At 45.9% G+C, this 20,073-nt stretch overlaps 1 protein-coding gene across 4 annotated transcripts in view; it reads right to left on the reverse strand.

Annotated features, from left to right (window-relative positions):
* Positions 1-352: 352 nt before the first annotated feature.
* Positions 353-20,073, reverse strand: part of DIP-beta (Dpr-interacting protein beta) — a 48,496-nt gene continuing 28,775 nt past the window's right edge. For all 4 annotated transcript variants that reach the window (XM_033383095.1, XM_033383093.1, XM_033383094.1 and 1 more), the window contains exons 4-10: positions 13,992-14,177; positions 11,506-11,698; positions 11,273-11,401; positions 3,442-3,561; positions 2,657-2,827; positions 1,242-1,297; positions 353-1,117 (exon numbers count right to left, since the gene is read on the reverse strand). In XM_033383095.1, coding sequence (XP_033238986.1) covers positions 680-1,117; positions 1,242-1,297; positions 2,657-2,827; positions 3,442-3,561; positions 11,273-11,401; positions 11,506-11,698; positions 13,992-14,177 — 1,293 coding nt within the window. In that variant the 3' untranslated portion in view covers positions 353-679. The remainder of the gene's footprint in view (positions 1,118-1,241; positions 1,298-2,656; positions 2,828-3,441; positions 3,562-11,272; positions 11,402-11,505; positions 11,699-13,991; positions 14,178-20,073) is intronic.

Raw genomic sequence — 20,073 nt, forward strand, 5'->3', positions numbered from 1 at the left:
CTGCACACATGTACGAGTATGTATTTAGATATACAATATATTTCCCCTAGAAAAACACACAAACCACAGAACACAAAAACCAAATAACAAACACCGAACGTAGAGGTCTGCTTATAGGTTAGACAACTAGATCATCATAATAGCTATCGATATATGTATATTTGGGGCACACATGCAGATCGTTCCTTAGTCGCACTCAGTCAATGTGTACTCCAGAGCAGCCAAAGGCATTCAAAGAACCGAACACCGATAAATCTTATTATTTTTATAGTTGATTTTCTTCTTTGTTTTCGTTTTCGTTTTCGTTCCTTTTTCTTTTTCATTTTTCATTTTTCATTTTCCACTAACGAGGTAACATTTAAACGCATTTTATTTTCCACTTAACTACGAAACTTTAGTTTTTCCACTTGCTTTTGATTTAATATTCATTCAATTTGGCCTGCTCCTTTTCTTTCCTCCTTTTCTCTCTCTCTCACCCTTTGTAATTAGCAAGATGATTAGGTCGATGATTTATGCTCGGACTTTCCAGTCTCGTGTGGGGCCAGGAGAGACAAGAACCGAGGGTCATAGACACAGGGAGGTAACGAGAGAGAGAGAGAGAGAGAGAGAGATGGAGCTCGTTCCCTGGGCCCCCATAATCGCGTTTGTATAATTACAATTGAATTAAGCTATAATAATCTTACTTTGTTGATGGTGTTCGGGCTAATCCTTCCACGCTCCAGCCAATGCCATTTGCCCCGGCCCTGGCCGTCGTCGCTGATCTTTCGCAGTACTCGTGCTCCGCATCCCCAGCCCCATTCAGCTCAAGTCTCAGATTCGTTTCCTTTGTGTCCTTTTGTCTGGCGCCCTTTGTGTAAAAGAACATTGTGGCCGCCGCCGTTGTGGTTGTTGGTGCCACCGCCTCCGCTGTCGCTGTCGTGGCTAATATTACCAATAGGGCTAATATAAATGTCTTGATTAGCTGCATTGTACCCTGAGCTGGGGCTGGGGCACGGGTCGAGTCTGCGGAGCTGCCCAGCTCAGGCTCCTGCGTGCGGTCCTTGTAGAGACGACCGTTCTGGTTGCGTGCGCCCTCTTCGTGCCGGTTCTCCTTGTGCCGGTTCTCCACCTCGTGTCTCTGCATCAAGAGAGAGAGCGTTTTATTTGGTTAACGGCCTTTAAAAGTTGTTCAGAAGTACTCGTTGTTGTGGTGTGGAACTGATATACATAGGCTGTACTTCGATCTGAATATGAATACTTACTGTTACTTCGTTGATATCGTCATCGCGCATTTGCTTCCTGCCGGGACGTTCCATTTCTGTGGAAGCAGTGCAATCATCTTTAATTCAACTAGTTTTGTTTATTTATTTAACTAACAACTAACTGCTAACCACGGTTTAAAATATTAACAAAAAACGGAAATTTAGGAGAGAAAAAAGAGCATACAGTTCTAGCATACTTATTGTGCATGTATATACGAGTATGTTTCATTCTTCAGAGCCACTAGATTGTACTGGACGAACAGCCGATAGTTGAACACGGAACTCAGAGGGATATATTACACTCGTGTGGCTGTAAGCAACAGTCAGCAGGAAGCGTTTCCGAACGCTAAAGTACAGTCATCTCTGTCCGTCAGTCCTGTGACAACACATTGCCACAAGTGTATCTCTAATTTCGGACACTCAAGTTAAACAGCTCAAACAGAAGGATCCTATCTATTATGTTGATAAAAAGTTGCGATCGGAGCACTACTCCCCTGACTTCCAGGCCACCCGCCCTCTCTCGCTTTCGGACACTCTCTCTGAACCCGCTCTTTGACACTTTCTTTGACACTCTTCTTCGTCCAGTGTGCATTTTCTAGTGCAGCGAGCGAGATATAACGGCTGCATGATGGGATAGAAAGAGAGTGAGACAGAGCAATGCTGCGGTATGGAAAAGGCTAGGAAATATTTAAAAATTCTGATCCAATAGGTCAATAGGTGAAAAGGTAAAGGGAGATAAACAAAGTGCAAAAATTAACGTTATAACATAACCAGAGTTCGCGCTAGATCTCTCTAAAGAGAGAAAAGTGCCAGCAAAATTGAGAGAGTCCTACTACAGATTTTTTGTTAGCATATTATACTTAAATACTACTAAGAAACAATCCTCTATCAATCAGTTTAGAAAGCTGATTTAATGGACACCTGTTTAGATAATATTTTGAACAACTTTGAAATTGGTTTGAAAATTTAAACTTCCAATACTAAAGGGAAGAGTATTGTTCTGCCTGAAAACAGAAAGTCGGCAATATAAATTTCAAGGCATGCCACATCATAGTAAAAAGTAAGAAGATTACCATTCATTCATTCATTTGAATATGTTAGTGTACTCCTAATGGAAATGTAGTCTTGGTCAGTAGCTCCCTGGAGCATCGGTTGGAATCAACTAAACTCATGTAGTGACCAAGCTTGAATAAAAGTAAAGGAGGAAACGGGACCAACTGCAATCAAATACATAGTACATGCACATGCGATATCCAGCTCATCCGGTGAACCAGTTTATAGGAAACCAAAATACACACACTTTATGGGGTAGGAAACGATTCCTTTTGGCCGTTACATACATCTACACTAATCTGTTATCCCCCTTTACTGTCTAGGTACCGGGTATAAGCACGGTGTACGAGTATATCACTTACCATACAGTCGAATGGTGCCTTCCGTGTCCCCGATGCTGTTCTTGGAGATGCACTTGTAGCCTCCGAAATCGCTCGACTGCAGCCGCTTGATGTGCAGCACCATCTCCATGGAGTACATGTTGTGCTCCTTCTCGGTGAGGGCATAACGATCGCCGGCAATAATCATTTCACCTGCGACAGAGCGTAGAGCAGACGATGAAAACGAGATGAGATGTGATGAGGTGGCACGAGGTGTGAATGGAGTCATGAATACGAAGCAGGGCCGAAGCAGGAGGTTTAACCAAATGAGTTTAAGTTACGGGAAAAGAGCGAGGAGCAGAGAGAGAAAGCACGAAGCATGAAGCATGCAGCATGAAACACGGAGAATGCTGTTGATGAGAAGTCGAGCCATTGATGATGACATTTCTGCCATGGCTGCTGAACGTTTCACGTTTACGCTGTGGCTCCTGTCACGTTTGCAATATACGTCAAATGCACTTGACAAAAGAGCCATCCAGCCAACTCTCTACTCTCTACCCACTCTACCCACTCTGCTTACTCCTTTCTCCACACCAGTCCTCTTAACAACAAAATATTTCAGCGTCGAACACGAACCAAATAAAGACAAATTGCGGCATTGAAAGGTTTATAAAGTTTCAACGACTGTACCAAACTTGGAAATGCTAAATGAAAAATTCAATTCGTGGCCAATGGTGGCAACCTTTGACTGCCAGTGCCACTGCCACTGCCACTGCCACTGCCAATGCCGTTGCCGCCATTGCTCCCGTCACTACTCCCTGGCTTACCATTCTCGCGCTGCCAGTAATTGATGGCCTTTGGCGATGCCTCGACATTGCAAATTAATGTGACATCCGTTAGGACCGGGGCGCCGACCAATTGATTTGGCACTTGAACCAGCGGATGAACTGCGAAAGAGAGCCAGAGAAACAGAAAAACAGAAAGAGAACGAGAACGAGAACGAGAAAGGGGAAGAACAAATAGAGAATGAGAGTTAGTAAGTTGGTTATGCCAATCCCAATTGTTAGTCCATCAGCGGCTGTGACCTTGTCGCTCCCTACCGGGCTAGACTGGCAATTAAGCCCCAACGGACCAGAGTCGAACTTCAAATCAGTGTCCGGTCTCAGTTCGTCTTCCAGTCCCAGTCCGAGTTCCAGTCCCAGTCCCAGACCCAGACCCAGTCCCAATCCCATCCCTCAACCTTTTTACGAGACGATTGAAGGCACTCGTTTCCCTTGCATCTCTTTCTCGCTGCTCGTATTAACAAAAACAGGTCCAGACCCCAAAACAACAACTGATACGATTTTAATTGAAAATGAATTATTTTGTTGTTAGAGAGCCAACAATCAGAGTCGGGCTAACCGTCCATCCTTCTCGCCCAGTAGTCAGTGGAAAAACGAAAGTGGCTTTTTCTCTTTTTCCGATCCCATTTTTGTTGTTTTTTCCGTCCTCTTGTTGGTTATACACTCACTTGGTTGTGGCTTTTGTTGATAGGAGTTGGCTCCATCAACCATTTGCTTGATAGCATGATGATCCCTTAAGGGCTTAACGAGTCTTTCATTCAAAAATAATGATATCACACGGGAATTATGGATTTCCTTAGATGTTCTGTATTCGTTCATATGTCATTTAATCAGTGATGTGCGTAAATTTTTTGCTAGGAATGATCATGGGTAGGATACATATTTCACTAATGGTTGAGTAAATTGGAACATGCTTCAAAGAAAGTCCTTTGGGTCACTGGATGATGCTAATCTTGAATTGCATCGAATTACCCTAGTTTTGCCCTTTAGTTACCACCAATTTTACATTCAGTAGGCGGAGAAGAATATCTCATTTGTCCTCACTTTCTTTTTCGTTGGATATCCTGGTAAGGGAATTCAGAGTGCACCGTAGTCATTGCCTTCCTAGTGGCTCCTGTCCTTTGGGACTTTAACCATGTTTTGTGTGTCGTGTTGAGATTTTAACGTTCAGTTTTTCTTTATTTTCATCATTTGTTGCCCCTTTTTTGTCCCTCCTTTCATCTCCCTCTAGCTCCTGTCTTTGAGGCTGGGCTGTCTTGGTTGGCTTGAGGGAACAGAACAGCGGCACCAGTAGAGCCAAGGGCCATAGGTCCGGACCACAGCCGTAACCAGCTCGGGGCCAGCCACTCGCCGTCATTGTTTTTTGGCTTTTCAACTTTGGTCTTCTCGTCCGCAGCCCCTCCTCCTCCTCCTCCCACTCCTCCTTCGCCGTGGCAGCTGGCTGCCATCCGCTGCCGTTGGCTGTGTTCGAGCGTTCATTATTGGTCAATTTATTGGATTTGTGCATGCTCCATTCTACATTCCCCATGTGGCCGTTTCCGTGTCCGTACTTCTGTCCGTGTGGGGCTGCTTCTTCGCTGCTCCTTCGCTGGGAATAGTGCAGCATATGTCGGGTGTTGCTTGTGTGATGTGTGGTGTACACTCCTGCGCCACCCCACACCACCCTACGCCACCCCACCGCGGTAGCCTTCCACTTATTGAAAATTCAATTTGTCCTAATAGAGTTTTGTAGCAGGCAGCTGGTTCCAGCGACTCAAAGATGCAACGGCCGAAATAGTAAATATTCTTCATGCACCTCTGCATGAGAAAAGAAAAGAGAGAGAAAGAGAGAGAGGTAGAAAAGTGGTGAAAGGAGAATAAGATTGAGGGAAAGAATAATTTTCCTGCTGGATTTTTCTTTTATTCGCATTTCTTAATGGCTTACTTCCATTGGAAGTCTTTAACGCCTAGCCCGACGATTCTGAGGTGCTGCTGGTGTCGCTGTCCTCGGTGCTGCTATCGCTGCTCTCGCTGGTGCTATCGCTGCTCTCGCTGGTGCTGTCGCTGCTCTCGCTGGTGCTATCGCTGGTGCTATCGCTGGTGGACGCACTATCAGTGGTACTATCGGTGGTGCTGTCACTGCTGGAGCTGCTGTCGGTGGTGCTGTCACTGCTGGAGCCGCTTTCTGTGGTAGAAGTGCTTGGGGGTATGGGCCAGCATGGTCTAGGACGACGACCCGGGGGACGGCGACCCGTGGGACGACGACCTGGGAAACGACGTGGCGGAGGACCTCCTGGTCCACCGAAACTACCTGGTCCACCAAAGCCGCCTTCATAGCTGCCTGGTCCTCCATAGCCATCGAAATCCCTACGACCACCTCGACCTCCTTGGCCACCAGGTCCGCCCAGAGCGCGACTCCGACTGCCTCCACCTCCGCCACCGCGTCCTCCACGACCACCGCCAGGACCGCCCTGGGCCATGGCCACCGCTATAAGAGCGAGAAGTGCAAGTCCAATGTATTTACGCATGCTTAGTCTTAGATAGCAATCAGATGAGCAACTGACTTTACTGCCCACCGAATCACCTTTTATAACCAATTGGAAGGCCTGCTCTGAGCCTTCGCTGCGTCATAGCTGACGTCAAAATAGTGGTATATTTTTGTGTGCATAGCTGAAACTTGGCCGAAACCACCGAAAGAGTGCCAGCCAGCCAGACAGAGAGTTAAGTCAACGGCTGGCAATGGAACCCCCAAAATCCATTGCTGCCGTTCCATTCTTCTTTCGTTCCATTCTCTAATCATCGGAGTGGGGTTTTCAGACCCTGGATAACAGGTGTCGATTGTTTGAATTGGCCGTTGTTTTTTATTTGCCCCGTTCTGTCCGATGCGTGGGTGGCGGGAGACAGGCGAGTGTTGGCCTGGGATGGAAAGGTCTGCCTCACTTGAAAAGAGTTATTTGCTGGCTTACAAAACAGAATATTCCCAAATTATAATCAAATATTAAAACGCTTTTAAAGTAGATGGACGTATGTGAGTATATAAACAAAAAACCAGTGAAAAGAAATTTTATTTTCATTTCCAAAGTAAGACAAACTTGCGCACACTTCAGAATTTCTTTAAAATAAATTAATAAGATAGTTTCGCCTTTAGGGTAGAGTTCTATCCAATCGGCGGTAGCCAACTGTGGACTGTATGCAAAAAAGTAAAAAAATCTAACAATTTTTGTATTTTAACAAATAACTTTTTAACACCACTTTGGAAATATAACGGCTTCTGCTTGCAAGAAGGCGGCAACCTTCTTAAAGCGTAGAAGATACAAAAAGCTTGGAACGTTTGGCTAGTGAAATACTTATTCACTTGGAATCTTGTGGAGAATTGCTTGCCTCAGAAGAACGACCATTGTTTTATTGCTGATGATATTTCGACACACTGTTACCCTTTGGAACAATCTAGATGCAAGGGAATCCTTTATTATCCAATACAAAAACCTCAAAAGGTTCAAGAAACTATTTGATATTTCAATGATGTTCAATAAAATAACTAGCTGCAGACTTTGCAGCCTCTGTGTGCCACACCAACCAGGCTAAATGCCCACAGAGCTTTCGCTCTGTGATTCCAGTCTCTGCACTCCACGGTGGAGTCCGCCAGAGCCAGCGCTACAACCAGTATATCTATCCCTCGTCTGTTGAGGATTCTACCTTCTACCTTAGATCTGATGTTGTGCTCCTGGCGACGGCCGTGGTTCTCGTTAAGAATCGATCTGGCGTTTTAGTTCCTTATTGTGTTATCCTAGATTTAAGATCACAATTGCATCTCGACACATCATGGTTCGCCCAGCAGCTTCAGCCTAGGAGAACTGAAGGATCTATGAAGCGTAATATAGCCGATTATTCAATATTCCATATAATATTCATCTTGGCGTTCATGTATTTTTTAAAGTCTTCATTGATGCGCGCTTTTTCTATGATCTCCTCTGCGTTTGATAAGCCTAAAGGCGGAGAGTCTCTTTTGCAGAAGATCGTGGAAATCTTTGTATGTTTTGGGAAGCATCAGCGGCACCAGAGTTTCGGTGCTGTCCCTAGGCCCGTCTACTGCTTCCAGTGTCTGTCGCTCGTGGTCAAACCTGTGGCAGTCGAAGAGGACGTGCCGCGCATCTTTCTCTATGCCTGAGCCACACTGGGGACCCTGTCCTCTATTTCATGGCCGAAGCGTTTGAGGTAGCTGCGGAAGCAGCCATGTCCGCTCAGTGCCAGGGAGATCCAGGCCGTGCCAAGTGCCAGGCCGTGCTTCCTTCCAACCCAGCATGCTATGCGTGGGATGCGTATCCCACCGAGTCTGCCATCCGTCAATGCTGATCCTTCTGGCGTTGTCCGTTAACTCGGCTTTGGTGAGTATCCCAGCTACACTGTCCTGCATGGCGTCGTAGATCTCCTTCCTTCTCACCTTCCTCACCTCAGCGGCTTTCGCCCACACTGGCACGGCGTAGAGCATTAGCGACGTCACGACGCTCGTCAGCAGCTTCCTCGTTGCCGGCTTCGGTCCTCTGGTGTTCAGTAGCATCCTGGAAAGCGCTCCCGGGGTCCGGCCGGCCATACAGGGGACGTACCCCAGGTATTCTTTGTACGTGCGCGTGTCGATGAGGACTCCTAGGTACTTGGATTGTGGTCCCACCAACCTGCACTCTGGCGGTCTCAACCACTTTCCGGCGCGATATTAGGACTATCTCCAGTCCCGCGGCGGCAAGCCATGCCTCTACGGCTTGGACGCCCACTTTGGCAAGATCTTCCCCGGAGGCGAGTTCCTTCTCTACTGCCACTATCGCTCTATCCTGAGCAGGTGCCCCAAAACGGAGCCCTGAGGGACTCCGGCTGGCACTTCGAATGCCCTGGAGCCCAGATTCGTGTCCAAGGTGAGCACCCTGTTGCTAAAATAGCTGCGCGCTTTATTCAGCAGATAGCTTGGGATGTTATACATATGTGCTCAGAGCCTCCAGTGTTCGAACCCAGTCTACCGAATTGAAAGCATTCCTGATGTTCAGGGTCACCACCAAGAAATAGGGCTTTGTGCCACCTCTCCACCTGGTCCCAGCAGTGGCCTTCTCCGAAATTTACACAATCCTTCTAAGGGCGTGCTGCGTCGACCTCCCTCTCCTGAACCTAGATACAATAAAATGCAATGTGATGTGATCCAGATGCAGGACTTACTAGCTTTTCAGTATGCTCCTGTTTTAAGAGCTGTACCATCGCGATTTCGAAAAAATGAAAATGTGTACTTTAAAACTAGGTGAAGCATACTCAAGTTATGTGGAAAAAAACACATTTATACCCGATACTCAATCAATATATGTGTTGCTATCTCGCTCCCCTCTACCAGGAATACTATGTCGCACACTACATAAAGAAGAGTTTGCGAGGGAGAAAGATTAAAGGCGTTGAAGGGAGTTGGGTAGCCACTGCAATTGAGGCTTGGCCTTCCGGCTATAACAATGATCCACATATGGATGGCACAGATTTTCGTCGTTTGTGGGGGCGAAATGTTGGTCGCGTTAGCTTTTATAGTCTCTGAGGTCTATGCGCTCATCGAGGCGGACGTATGGACAGACGGACAGACAGACATGGCTATAGCGACTATATCGATACTTTATGGAGTCGGAAAAGCTTCCTTCTGTGTGTTGCACTCAGTCGTGGATGTCACCACTCCCGCTGAAAGTTCAACGTGTCCGTGCTGAGCATCCTGTCGCTAAAACAGCTGTGCAATATATTTAGCAGATAGCCTGAAACGTTGTCCAGAGTTCGACCGGAGTCACCCAGTCACCCTTATATCGCCCTAATTATAAAAAATAACCATAATTGATTAGACAATTTCGGAGCCCCAAGTCTATCAGAAATGAATTAATTCCCGGAAAAAAACGCCTAGAATTAGCAATTAAATGCACCAATCAATTGACTGCGTACCGCATTGGGCGCATACTAGAAGTACCCACAGGTAGGAAGTGGTAGCACCTTAGACCAAACTTAACAGGCTCATCTATCCCACAGGCAGCTAAGGAATCTGACTGATCCTTCAAGGGACACCAGCTACCTAGCAGTGGGCTAAGACTTTAATTTCGCACACCTTTTTGGCGCTAATACACGTCCCGCCCTTGCAAAGCCCGGCAAAGCCCAGGATCTACTTAATTTTCTGATTAGAATCAATCAAGCAGTGCAGGCAAGCGCCTAGGGGTGGGGCGTCACACAATGACAAGAAATCAAAGGCAAAGCTAGCAGCTCTCTCTTTCTCTCTCTCTCTCAGCCACTTAGGCAATGAGAAGACGAGAACAGTGAGAGAGAGAGAGAGAGAGAGAGAGAGAGGAAGAGGCGCCACACTCGCCTCTTCTCGCACACAGACGTATGTATGTATGTACATACATATGGATTTTAAAATTGAAATTGAGTCGGAGGAGCATCTTCGGCGTCTTCGGTGCCAATGTCAGCAGAGGAGGTTGAGAGCGACCAAAGGAAAAAGCCAAAAGCAATAACGGAACAAAGGAATAAGGGGAAAGGAGAGCAGCTTTATCGATGCTGGGTGAGGACAGTACAGAGAGAAAGTGAACGAAGGTCCTACCAACCCAGCTGATGGAAATGAAATGACAAAAGAAATGAAATGAAAGAAAAAAACCTGAAAAACGAATTTGTGGCATAGATAAAATAAAAATGAAAATTAATTTTTGCGGCACACAGTGCGAAAGGGGGCCAGACAGCGCGAGTGTGTGGCAAGATGCTCCATCTCTCGAAAAGTGGCGAAACATTTTCACGCCCGTGTCAATATAATTTCTAGATAAGACGTTGTCTTCCGCCAGGGTGCTGCTTTTCTCTCTTTGTCCTTTTCTTTGTACCCCCACCCCCCACCCCCTACCCATCCCCAACCCCCTCCCCCTACCCACCATCGTATGTTTTTCTTACCTATGTACATATTTGTATGTCTACTTATGCCCACCTACTTATGTTTCATCCGTCTTATGTCTCCTTCACCCCCACATCCACATCCACCTGCACCTCCTCCTTCTACTGCTTGCTAGCCCTCTTCTGACTGGGTCGACTCTCCTTGCAAGACTAAGAGGTGGTTCTACCTGCTTCTACCGCTTGCCAAAATGTCGTCGTTCAAACTTTTGCCCGCTTGGAAAATTTCATTAACTTTGATGCAGGAAGGTAAGGCAGGGACAAAGAGAGCATGGAAGAGGGATGGGAGTACGGGAAAAAGTGCGGGAGCTGCCCTTAACAATTACACCGCACACACACACATCCGCACACCCACATACAGACACACATACATATGTATATATATATAAACAAATGGGGAATGCCCCTTAAAGTTTTACAACAGGAACGTGACGTTGCCTGCTTGGATATGGATGTGGATATCCACCCTGCCGCCCCAGCGTTGCGTCGCGTTGCTGTCCTAATGCATTTGGAAAGTTTGCCGGCCACGTGAAGGAAGCTGCCGGATATCGGAACGGAAACACTTGCAGTTGGCGCCCATAGCGTTATTGCTGCGGTTCTGTTCCTGTTTCTCTTCCTGTTCCTTCTCAATACATATACACACGCAAACACACAGAAGCACACACACACACACACACACACACACACACACATGCATATGTACATATGGTGGCACGCACATCATATCCGACCCGGGCTATAAGTTACCATTATGATTATTATGGTGCATTAGCTCCTTCCCTGCCGGGCCCCATAAATCAAAGGAAATCATTTTCTTTGCGCCACCAGCAGGTGGCACCACCCATTCATCATTTACAGTTGCTTGCAGTTCAGTAGGGTATGGCCTGGTAGGGATACTCACAGTGCACCTGTAGCTTCATCCGCTTGCTCACCGATGGCGGCACTCCGTTCGAGGCGATGCACATGTAGGCGCCCATTTCCGATCGCGTGACTTTGGAGAGCGTCAGCATTTCGCCTTCGACGGACGGGGCTGAAGGATTGACATGCGGTGGGTTAGCTAGTCACTTTACTCTAGTCTCCACCTGCAGTGCATTGGAGTGCAGTGGAGCGGAGTGGAGTGGATGGATGGCTCACCTTTGGTCTTCTGGTGCCCGGCATGCCGTGCAATAATCTCGCGTCCGTCCTCGCGACGCCAGGTGATCCGCGGCTTGGGATGCCCGCGGGCCCGGCACACGAGCTTGGCCGCACCGCCCTCGGGTACCATCAGGTCGCCAGAGGTTTCCTCGTTGATAATGTCGGGCGGGATGACCACCTCGAGGGTGGCTGTCTGTAAGTGAACAGAGAAGGGCGTCGATCTAGTTAGTAGGGGATTAATTTCCATGCCATTTGCTTCGCTCGCTCCCTCCCTTGCTCCCAAATATCCCATAAAATGGAATTCCTAATGCCAAATTGCAGCCACCCATGTTGCTTGGCTCGAACTCACTGCAGCACTGGACAATGGGGCCGAATATTGTTCTGTTGGTTACATTTAGGTTAGTAGTAGAGTTGACGCAAAGAGAAGCTCAGTGCATTCGAAACCCTGATGCTAAGCTTTCATAACTCAAACAGGTGCCTCAAAGTTGGACCTTGCTTGCCCCTGCTGTCCTGGGCTAGAGCCAGTCCACCAACTAACTAAATCCCTTGCATCAGTTTAAGTGGCATAACTAGCTCTGTTCAAGGCACAATCTGCTCAACGATTATGCCAGTTGTATCCTTAATCGATAAATTGGTTCTCTCTGTTGAACAGCTTTCCGATAGTGCTGGCCAACGATTCTTAATGGAACGAGTGGACAAATTGTCTCATTATGCGGCTGTTCTATAGTTCTCTTTCTGTCTTTCTATGTCTCATTTGCTCATTCAGCGTGGTGCCTGTTTTTTACATTTGTTTCATTTTGCGGTTGTTGACTCCCACCAGCAATAACCGAATTGCTGCTATCATTGTCGTTGTCATTGTCATTGTCATTGTTCCCGCTGCAGTTGACAGTTGTGTCATAAAATAAAGTTGACGTCGGAGGGAAAAAAAAGCACGAAAAAAATAACAAAATGAGGAAAAAAGAAAGCCCCAAACGAACCAAGCGCGAAATGTATACTAAAGATGGATATAGAGAGTGGGCGAGAGCAAATGAGAGGGAGAGGGAGATGGTGGGGCCAGGGGGGGGCGCGCACCAAGAGGGTAAGGGCATGGAAAAGGCTTGAAAGGCAGGACAGCAAGCAGGAAAAGCGAACCAGGGGGAGGACGTGAAGCCTGTTTGCTTTTTATTTGTCTCATATTTGCTTTTCACTCAATTCGCTTTGTTAGGTTGATTTTATTACAAGCCATGGGTGAACTCGGAGGGGCGGGATGGATGTGGAGGGGGTTCGTTTCACCTCCATCCCCCAGAATTCAGTTGCACATCCGCCCCATCATCACTCGTACAGTATAAACGAAATGAAATTGAAAACGCAATCGTTTTGCACATGTCGAGCGAGAGCGTTTAATGGCATGATGGGGAAGGTGGAAACGGGCCGGCTATCGGGCATGCATGTGATAGAGGGAACGAAATGGGAACGGGCCAGAGGAAAATGTATTACTGGCGGGGTGGGGGGTTGGGGGGTTGGGGGGCTGGTCCTGGTATTCGCATAAAAAACGCAACTCGACTTGATTCGACTCGAGTAGTCAGAGGAAAAGCGTCACATGAGACTGACTCCCACACTTAAACTCTTTCCCCCAAACACGCACACACAAACACACATATACACACCAATGAACATATGTACACACTCTGGTAACCACACTGGAGCATGGTTTGATGACGTCAACGTTGCATCACCGCACTGGTTGTTATTTATTTTTGTCATTAAAGCGCTTCATTGTTTATATATCGTGTTTAAATGTCAGTGCCACCTACCCTCTCCCTCTTACACCCACCCAAGTTTGTGCCCCACAAAGAGGACTGAGAGAGAGAGAGAGAGAGGGAGAGGGAGAGAGATAGGGGGAAGAAAAACGAATGAGATAGACATCCCCACATTCACACACACATACATATGTCAAATGAGGATGGTGAAACTTAAAGCTCAGGCAGGCAATGAGGGAGCCTCCAGAACAATTTCATTATACTCTCGGGCATGTTTCCAGTTTTGGGCTTTTTTCGCCTTTCTGTCAGAGATAGCTTTGATTTGGTCGGTCCCAGAAAGTGGGCAGAGGAAAAAAAATGGAGAGTAAAGAAGGAAATTGAAGCCCAGAGAAGAGGTCGGATGGAAATGGGAAGCATTTAAAGATAAAGACAACACAGCTAGGCGACTCTCACCCAACAATTTCAAATGCACTCAGCATACAAAAGAATGAAATTATAAATTTAACAACAGCATCAGCAATTAGATGATTGCTGAAAGGGATAAGCGGCGGCTTCCAAAAGAACCTAATACAGTAAACGTAGTCTATTCACTATTCACTATTCATTCCCCTTTTCGGCAGCATTTCTCTGTCGAATAGAACAACAAAGTACAAAGGCTCTTAGATATTGTATAAGAGTATTATTTAGGCATTCTCCGATTCATTCTTTAGCCATTTTTGGCCATCCAACTATGCACTGTGCACTCACCTGCATCTTCATGGGATCTGTGTTGACCTGGCACATGTATTTGCCGGAATCTTCCATTTTGACGCTGCGTATGTTGAGAGTCCATGTGTTATAGTCGTTGTGTTGCACCGTTAATCGATCATTGTTGGTTATCACGTGCTCGTGTATGGCCAGAATTGCCTTGGCATCGGCCTTAATCCAGGCAACCTGATGACGCCACACACCACACCACAGTTCCCAATGTGCCAAATGGAATGATGATGGGAACGGGAACGCCGACAGAGCCAGAGCCAGAGTCAGAGTCAGTCAGGAAATTGGAATGGGGATAAAGGGATGACCATTGTTGGTATCGTTGTCGTTGTCGTTGCCGTTGCCGTTGAGTTGAGTTGATGACACAGGCGTTTTGTGTGTGGCGTTGATGAAGACAACGGTCGGCCGTTGTTGCATGTCAAAGTGTTGTTTGTGTTAGTGTTGGTGTTGGTGTTGGTGTTTGTGTGGGCCAGCGTTTTGCACGCCAGATGTTTCGAAATTGCAGTTTGATAGCCCCCACAACACAACAGCAGTCCCATCACATATGGAAAAAGTTCGATGTTGATGTTGATGGGACAAACGTCGTCATATTTAGTTAATGTCGCTCATTGCCATTGTCATTGTCGTCATCATCATTATAAACAATATCAATACCATTGGTGATATGTATTGGTATTGGTTCGTTAGATAGCGTTGCGTTGCGTTTCGTTTCGTATCGTTTCCGTTTCGTGAGGATTCCGTTCGATCCCAGGCGGGAACCAACCGCACAAACCAGATCAGAGACCATTGAAATCGATTTGCGGATGTATTAGAATTTAGTTTGTGCCACCGCCACCGCCAACGCCACCGACAGTGGAAAAGGGCGTCGGTCAGGGTAGAGTGGGTGTGTGGGTTGGGGGTTTGGGGGTTTGGGGGTTGAGGGGTGGCAGAAAGTTAGGCATTGGTGTCAGTGTCGTTGACAATGGATTCAAAGGCGCAGGCGATAGTGTTGATAGTCAGTTTGGGGTCCGTTGTTGTTGGATTTTGTTGTTGTCATCGTCAGATGCCAGCGCAATTTGACGCCATTTCCATTTTGTTGCAACAGAAGCAGCAGTGGCATCAGACGTCGTTGGTGTTGTTGTTGTTGTTGTTGTTGTTGTTGCCGCAAAGTTTTTGCAAGTTTTTTGTTTGGTTTTTTTTTTTGTTTTTTCGAGGGATTTTAGTCGGTTTTTGGGTTTGAGTGCAGATTGTTAGAGTCAGATTGGTTGTTGTTGGTATTTGGGGATATGAAAAGGGATATTTCAAGTGCAATTAGTGGAATTGGGTTTGCGGTTTTTGGCGTCCATCGTTGTTGGCCATTTGGTGAATGGTTTTTGTGTGCGTTGGTTGTGTGTGTGTGTGTGTGTGTGTGTGTGTCAGTGTGTTTGTGTGGAGAGAAGAAACATTCGACAATTAGTTAACATTTTTAGCTTATGCTCTGCTTTCGCTGGCATTCATTTCCCATCTTCTATTTTGGGATTTCTCTTTTTTTCAGGGAGGGTACAACCAAAAGGAATCCACAAAGAATAAAACAAACGTGACACACAATGGAGAGGTCGCTCAGAGGTTGCAAACTGCTGTGAATGAGGTAATGCGGGTATGACGCTTACCCACCCCTCTTCTTACCGCCTGGATTAAAAACAATTCATTTGGAGCCCAATGCGACTATGAAAAATAACTCAAATCTTGCATGTCAATATTTTGCAGATCATCTTCCTTCATATAGCAGTTCCTAAATACTTCTTTGTACATCTACTTGGATGAATTTCACCAGCACAATGTATCGTGTATCATGAATCATGTATCAGTTGTCATCTTTCATGTTTTAACTGCTGGTGAGCCCCATCGGATCAGAACCTATCGATATTGGCCTCGACTCGCACCAAAAAACAATCACATCAAATTGGATTCGTTATTTTGTGGTATTCTGGCTTTGTATAATCGAGTTGCATCATGCATCAAGAAATTGGATCGTACTATATTCAAAATATGCATGAATTTATGCATCAAAATCACTAATCGTGTGCCTTTATCAGCACTATCGTAAGAAATCCATCATTGATCCCTGATCCGGCTATGTTGCTGAACGCGCACAATGATCTTTAAATAGAATTTTTAAAGTCTCAATTTGGGGTCTTCAAGTGCGTAAATAGAATACTATAGCAACCAGACTCAGATAAATGGATATTTGCTACTATTTAAATGATAAGAGAAATCGAATGCTGTCGATCTTCTTCGAGCTTACTTTATTTTATAGATCACATTAATCTGCAATAAAACACGACATGGAAATTTGTAATATTTTTCCTAATTAATCCAGCGGCTGTTCAGTAGATGAAAAGCAAGTGTCGCACCCGCGCAATGCAACTGCCCCAATCCGGAGACTTGTGCGTGCGTGCAACAGCTGGGCGAACACACACACAGAGAGATAGAATACGAACGGAACGAACGAAACGAAACGAAACGGAATTAAAAGAAAAAGTCATGAATAATGGGTGCAGTTGGCGGTGCGTTCTGAAGCGGCTAATCAGTTGGCATTAACATGGCATGCACAATTAGAAAAGAAGTACAGTAACTGGGGAAAAGATGGGCTGTGATGGGGGATGGGGAGGGGGATGTTAGGAGGAGAAGATATACATCGCGTGTACAGGGCGTGGCAGCCGAAGCAACCGAAAGCATCTCTTTGACACATCAGCTTATCCCCGAGAGACGCAGTTCCATCCAACTCTTTTGCTCCTTGGCCCCAGGTCCTGCGTCCTTGGTCCTTGGTCGTTGTTCCTTCCCTGTGCCTGCATATATGTACGTACTTTTTCTCGCATACGTAGTTTTAATTAGCATTATGATGTGCAGACTAAGCCTGGTCTCCGAGTTTTAGTTAATAGGCTTAAGCAGCTTTTCTACGGTCCAAAATGGGTTTCGCAATCTGCTGCTGACAGCGAGCAGGGGAGCAGGGAAGCAGGGGAGCAGGGGATGGGAGATGGTAGATGGGAATGGGGAACAAAGCGGAGGCACTGTAATCGCGTGGAAGAAGAGAGGAGCTCGCTCATGCGCTGCACTTTATGCATATTTGAGCCACTTCCAAAGCTGTGTGCATATTGGATGCTGGACAGAATACTATCTAGCTGCCCGGCGGGGCGGGCTGGGCTGGTATCTTTTCGGACCGGCTGGAATCGGCTTAGATTTGATTGACTTTTACAACAGTTGATTGATAACTAGCCAATAAAAATGGTGGAACGAATGGTGGGAATTATTTGAATATTTGACATTAGCTCCTTGTTGTCTTGCGTCTCCGTCGGCTGAAATCCACCGACTATTTGCTGGTTCATATCGAGTGCCGCGCAGCCCAAGCCAATAAGTAGGAGAGCCAATACAGTGCCATCCCCATACAGAGCCCCGGCCCCATCCACACCTCCACCCCCAATCCCCACCCGTTCGTTCGTGTGTCAATAGGAGGGAAAAGGAGGAGCGGGATCGGGATCGGGATCGGGTGGCAGCGGCTCTGCCACAGAAAATAAATACCCACGGACAGTAGTGTGTCCGTCCGTCTCTTTGATGTTGGTGGAGGATTCCGCTGGCTCTCTTTATTTATTTACTCAATAAAGCAAATTTATTGAGTAATGCATGAATGCGATGGGGCCATCCAGGACCCAGCCAGGGGGTGGGGTGGAACGAGGGGGGATCAAACAAAGGCTCAAACGGATTGTGACGAAAATCGGGGCAAACAGAAAAGGCGGCCCCAAAAAAACAGAGAAATGTAAAGGGGATTGTAAAAAATTTTCAAATGTAAATGCAAATAAACCGAGCAAATGTCATAAAGTAAGTCTACAGTTACACACACAGAGTACTACTACTACATATAGAGAACAGGACTACGTAAAAGCACACACACACACACACACACACATACACATGGCAATATACACATGTACACTTACACATTTACACATTTACATACATAGATTCATAGTTATACGAAAATGGTGCAAAGTTTGTTTCGGTTTGAACTCGGTGCGCTTGAATTTATTTTTATTAATCTTTTTTCGGGTTTATTTTTCAAGTATTATACTAACCGAAAAAGGAAATACCAACGAAATGGACTAAAATAAGAAAACAAGAATGCCATATAAAAGAGGCGAAGGGAAGGAAAAGTAACACGAAAATAACGAATTAAACGATAGTAACCAGAGATATACAGAGAGATGGAGATAGGGAGAGAGAGAGAAAGAGAGAAATAAAAAGAAGACAAGAATCTATCTTCGGACGCCGAAGTTTTTGATATTCTTTCAGACCGGATTTTCGGTTTTGCTATAATCCTGGTTCCTATAGAGCCCATTAGGGCAGGGCACATTCATCGAGTGACCTTAAGGACTGTACAGTGATTCCCTGTACTAATTTCTCATAAGCGAGCGGAAGCAGCAGATTCTGCAATTTTAACGATTACGTATGGAAAGATATGTTGAATAATGCAACGAGTGGATGTAATAAGAATTTTATGTGGGAAATTGTACGGCTTTCTCTGAATTGAACGGCAAATGAACGGCCAAATGTGGATGGGCTGCTAATGGAAACTATAAATTTCTGTATAAATACATATTCATTGGATTTTGATTATCTTCTTTATGTAATTCGAGGATAGTGATCCGACTTGAAGTTTGCATATACAAACTATGCTGCGACTTTCAAATTTTGGTTGAATTCAAATGAAAAGAAACTGAATTCACCTCTTCAGAGGGAAAAACGCCTCGCTCATGGGAAATTAATTTTCGATCGATCGTGGCTGTGACATCGGACGGACGTATTTGGGGATAGAGACGCTGCCTTCTCTGCTTTTGAAATAAACATTATAGTGCCCTCTGGTAGGGTATAACAATGCAACGATTATGCGACTGTTTGTTGTTGCTACTCGTATTGTTAATGTTGTCCCCGTTGTTGCTGCTGCTGGTGCTGCGGCTGTCCTCATTGTTCACCGCTGTTGCTGGCAAAGTTGTTAAACAAATGGATGAACAACAGACAGGACCAGAGGCAGACGGAGACGGAGAGCCAGAGCCAGAGCCAGTGCGGCAGCAGAAACAAAGGTCGCGAATGCTCCTGCATCCAAACCTTGGCTGCGAAAGAAATCTTTAATTAAGCATATCTAGCGGAGGCCAGAGCCGATAGATATGTATGTACATACATATGTATGTACATGTGTCCAACCATATACATGGATGTATGTGCTATGTAAGTTTGGCTGAAGCATGTGCAGCCGTTTTGCGTGAAGTGCTGCAGCATTCCAGCAATTCCAGCCAATGGAAACAGATGGAAACAGTCGCTGCCTGAATTCCTGTAGCTCAAAATTGGAATTTCTTTGTTGGAATTTCCATGTTTACCACTCAGAAGATCCCATTGTATCGACAGAGTCAATTTGGGGGTATCCTGGATCTTCGATGTTAGTTGGTCCGGCCTTGTCCACTCCAGTGCCATTTGTTTTGTTCTGTTCGCCACAGTTTATATATTTATTTGTTGCTTAAATAAAATGACATCCTCCCTCCTGCTCTCCCCTTTCATTCCGTTGTGCCGCTGAATGGCTGCACCGCTGTCCCGTTGCTTTTGTTTGATTGAAACATCGAAGGATTTATACGAAATGGCGTTTTTATTTATGAGGCCATTTCGTTGATTAACACTCTTTGACGTGCAACGCAAACAAACGGAGGGGAGAGACAGAAAAACAGCTCTGACGAAAGCTCCAACAAAACGCATCCAACGAATGCAAAAAAACAAGGAAAGGAAAGAGAGCCAAACGGTCCCAAAATGGCAAGCGGAATAGCGGTAACCGGCATTTTGGTTACACTTCGAACATTTCGGCTGACAATATTTCGATCTGAACTGCCTAATCAATAAAGAAGCGATAGATTGGCATCATGTGCACTTCATGATGTATTATTCAATGATATCCCCCCCATTCCAGAGGCTTCAGGAGCTTTAGTGGTGATTCAATTGGCATCATCGACCCATCGGGTCCGGTGTCGAACAGACACTCGTCTGTCCGTATGGCCGACCGTCTTGCAGACATCTT

This window comes from Drosophila pseudoobscura, chromosome X, assembly GCF_009870125.1.
Source record: "Drosophila pseudoobscura strain MV-25-SWS-2005 chromosome X, UCI_Dpse_MV25, whole genome shotgun sequence".
Taxonomy (NCBI): domain Eukaryota; kingdom Metazoa; phylum Arthropoda; class Insecta; order Diptera; family Drosophilidae; genus Drosophila; species Drosophila pseudoobscura.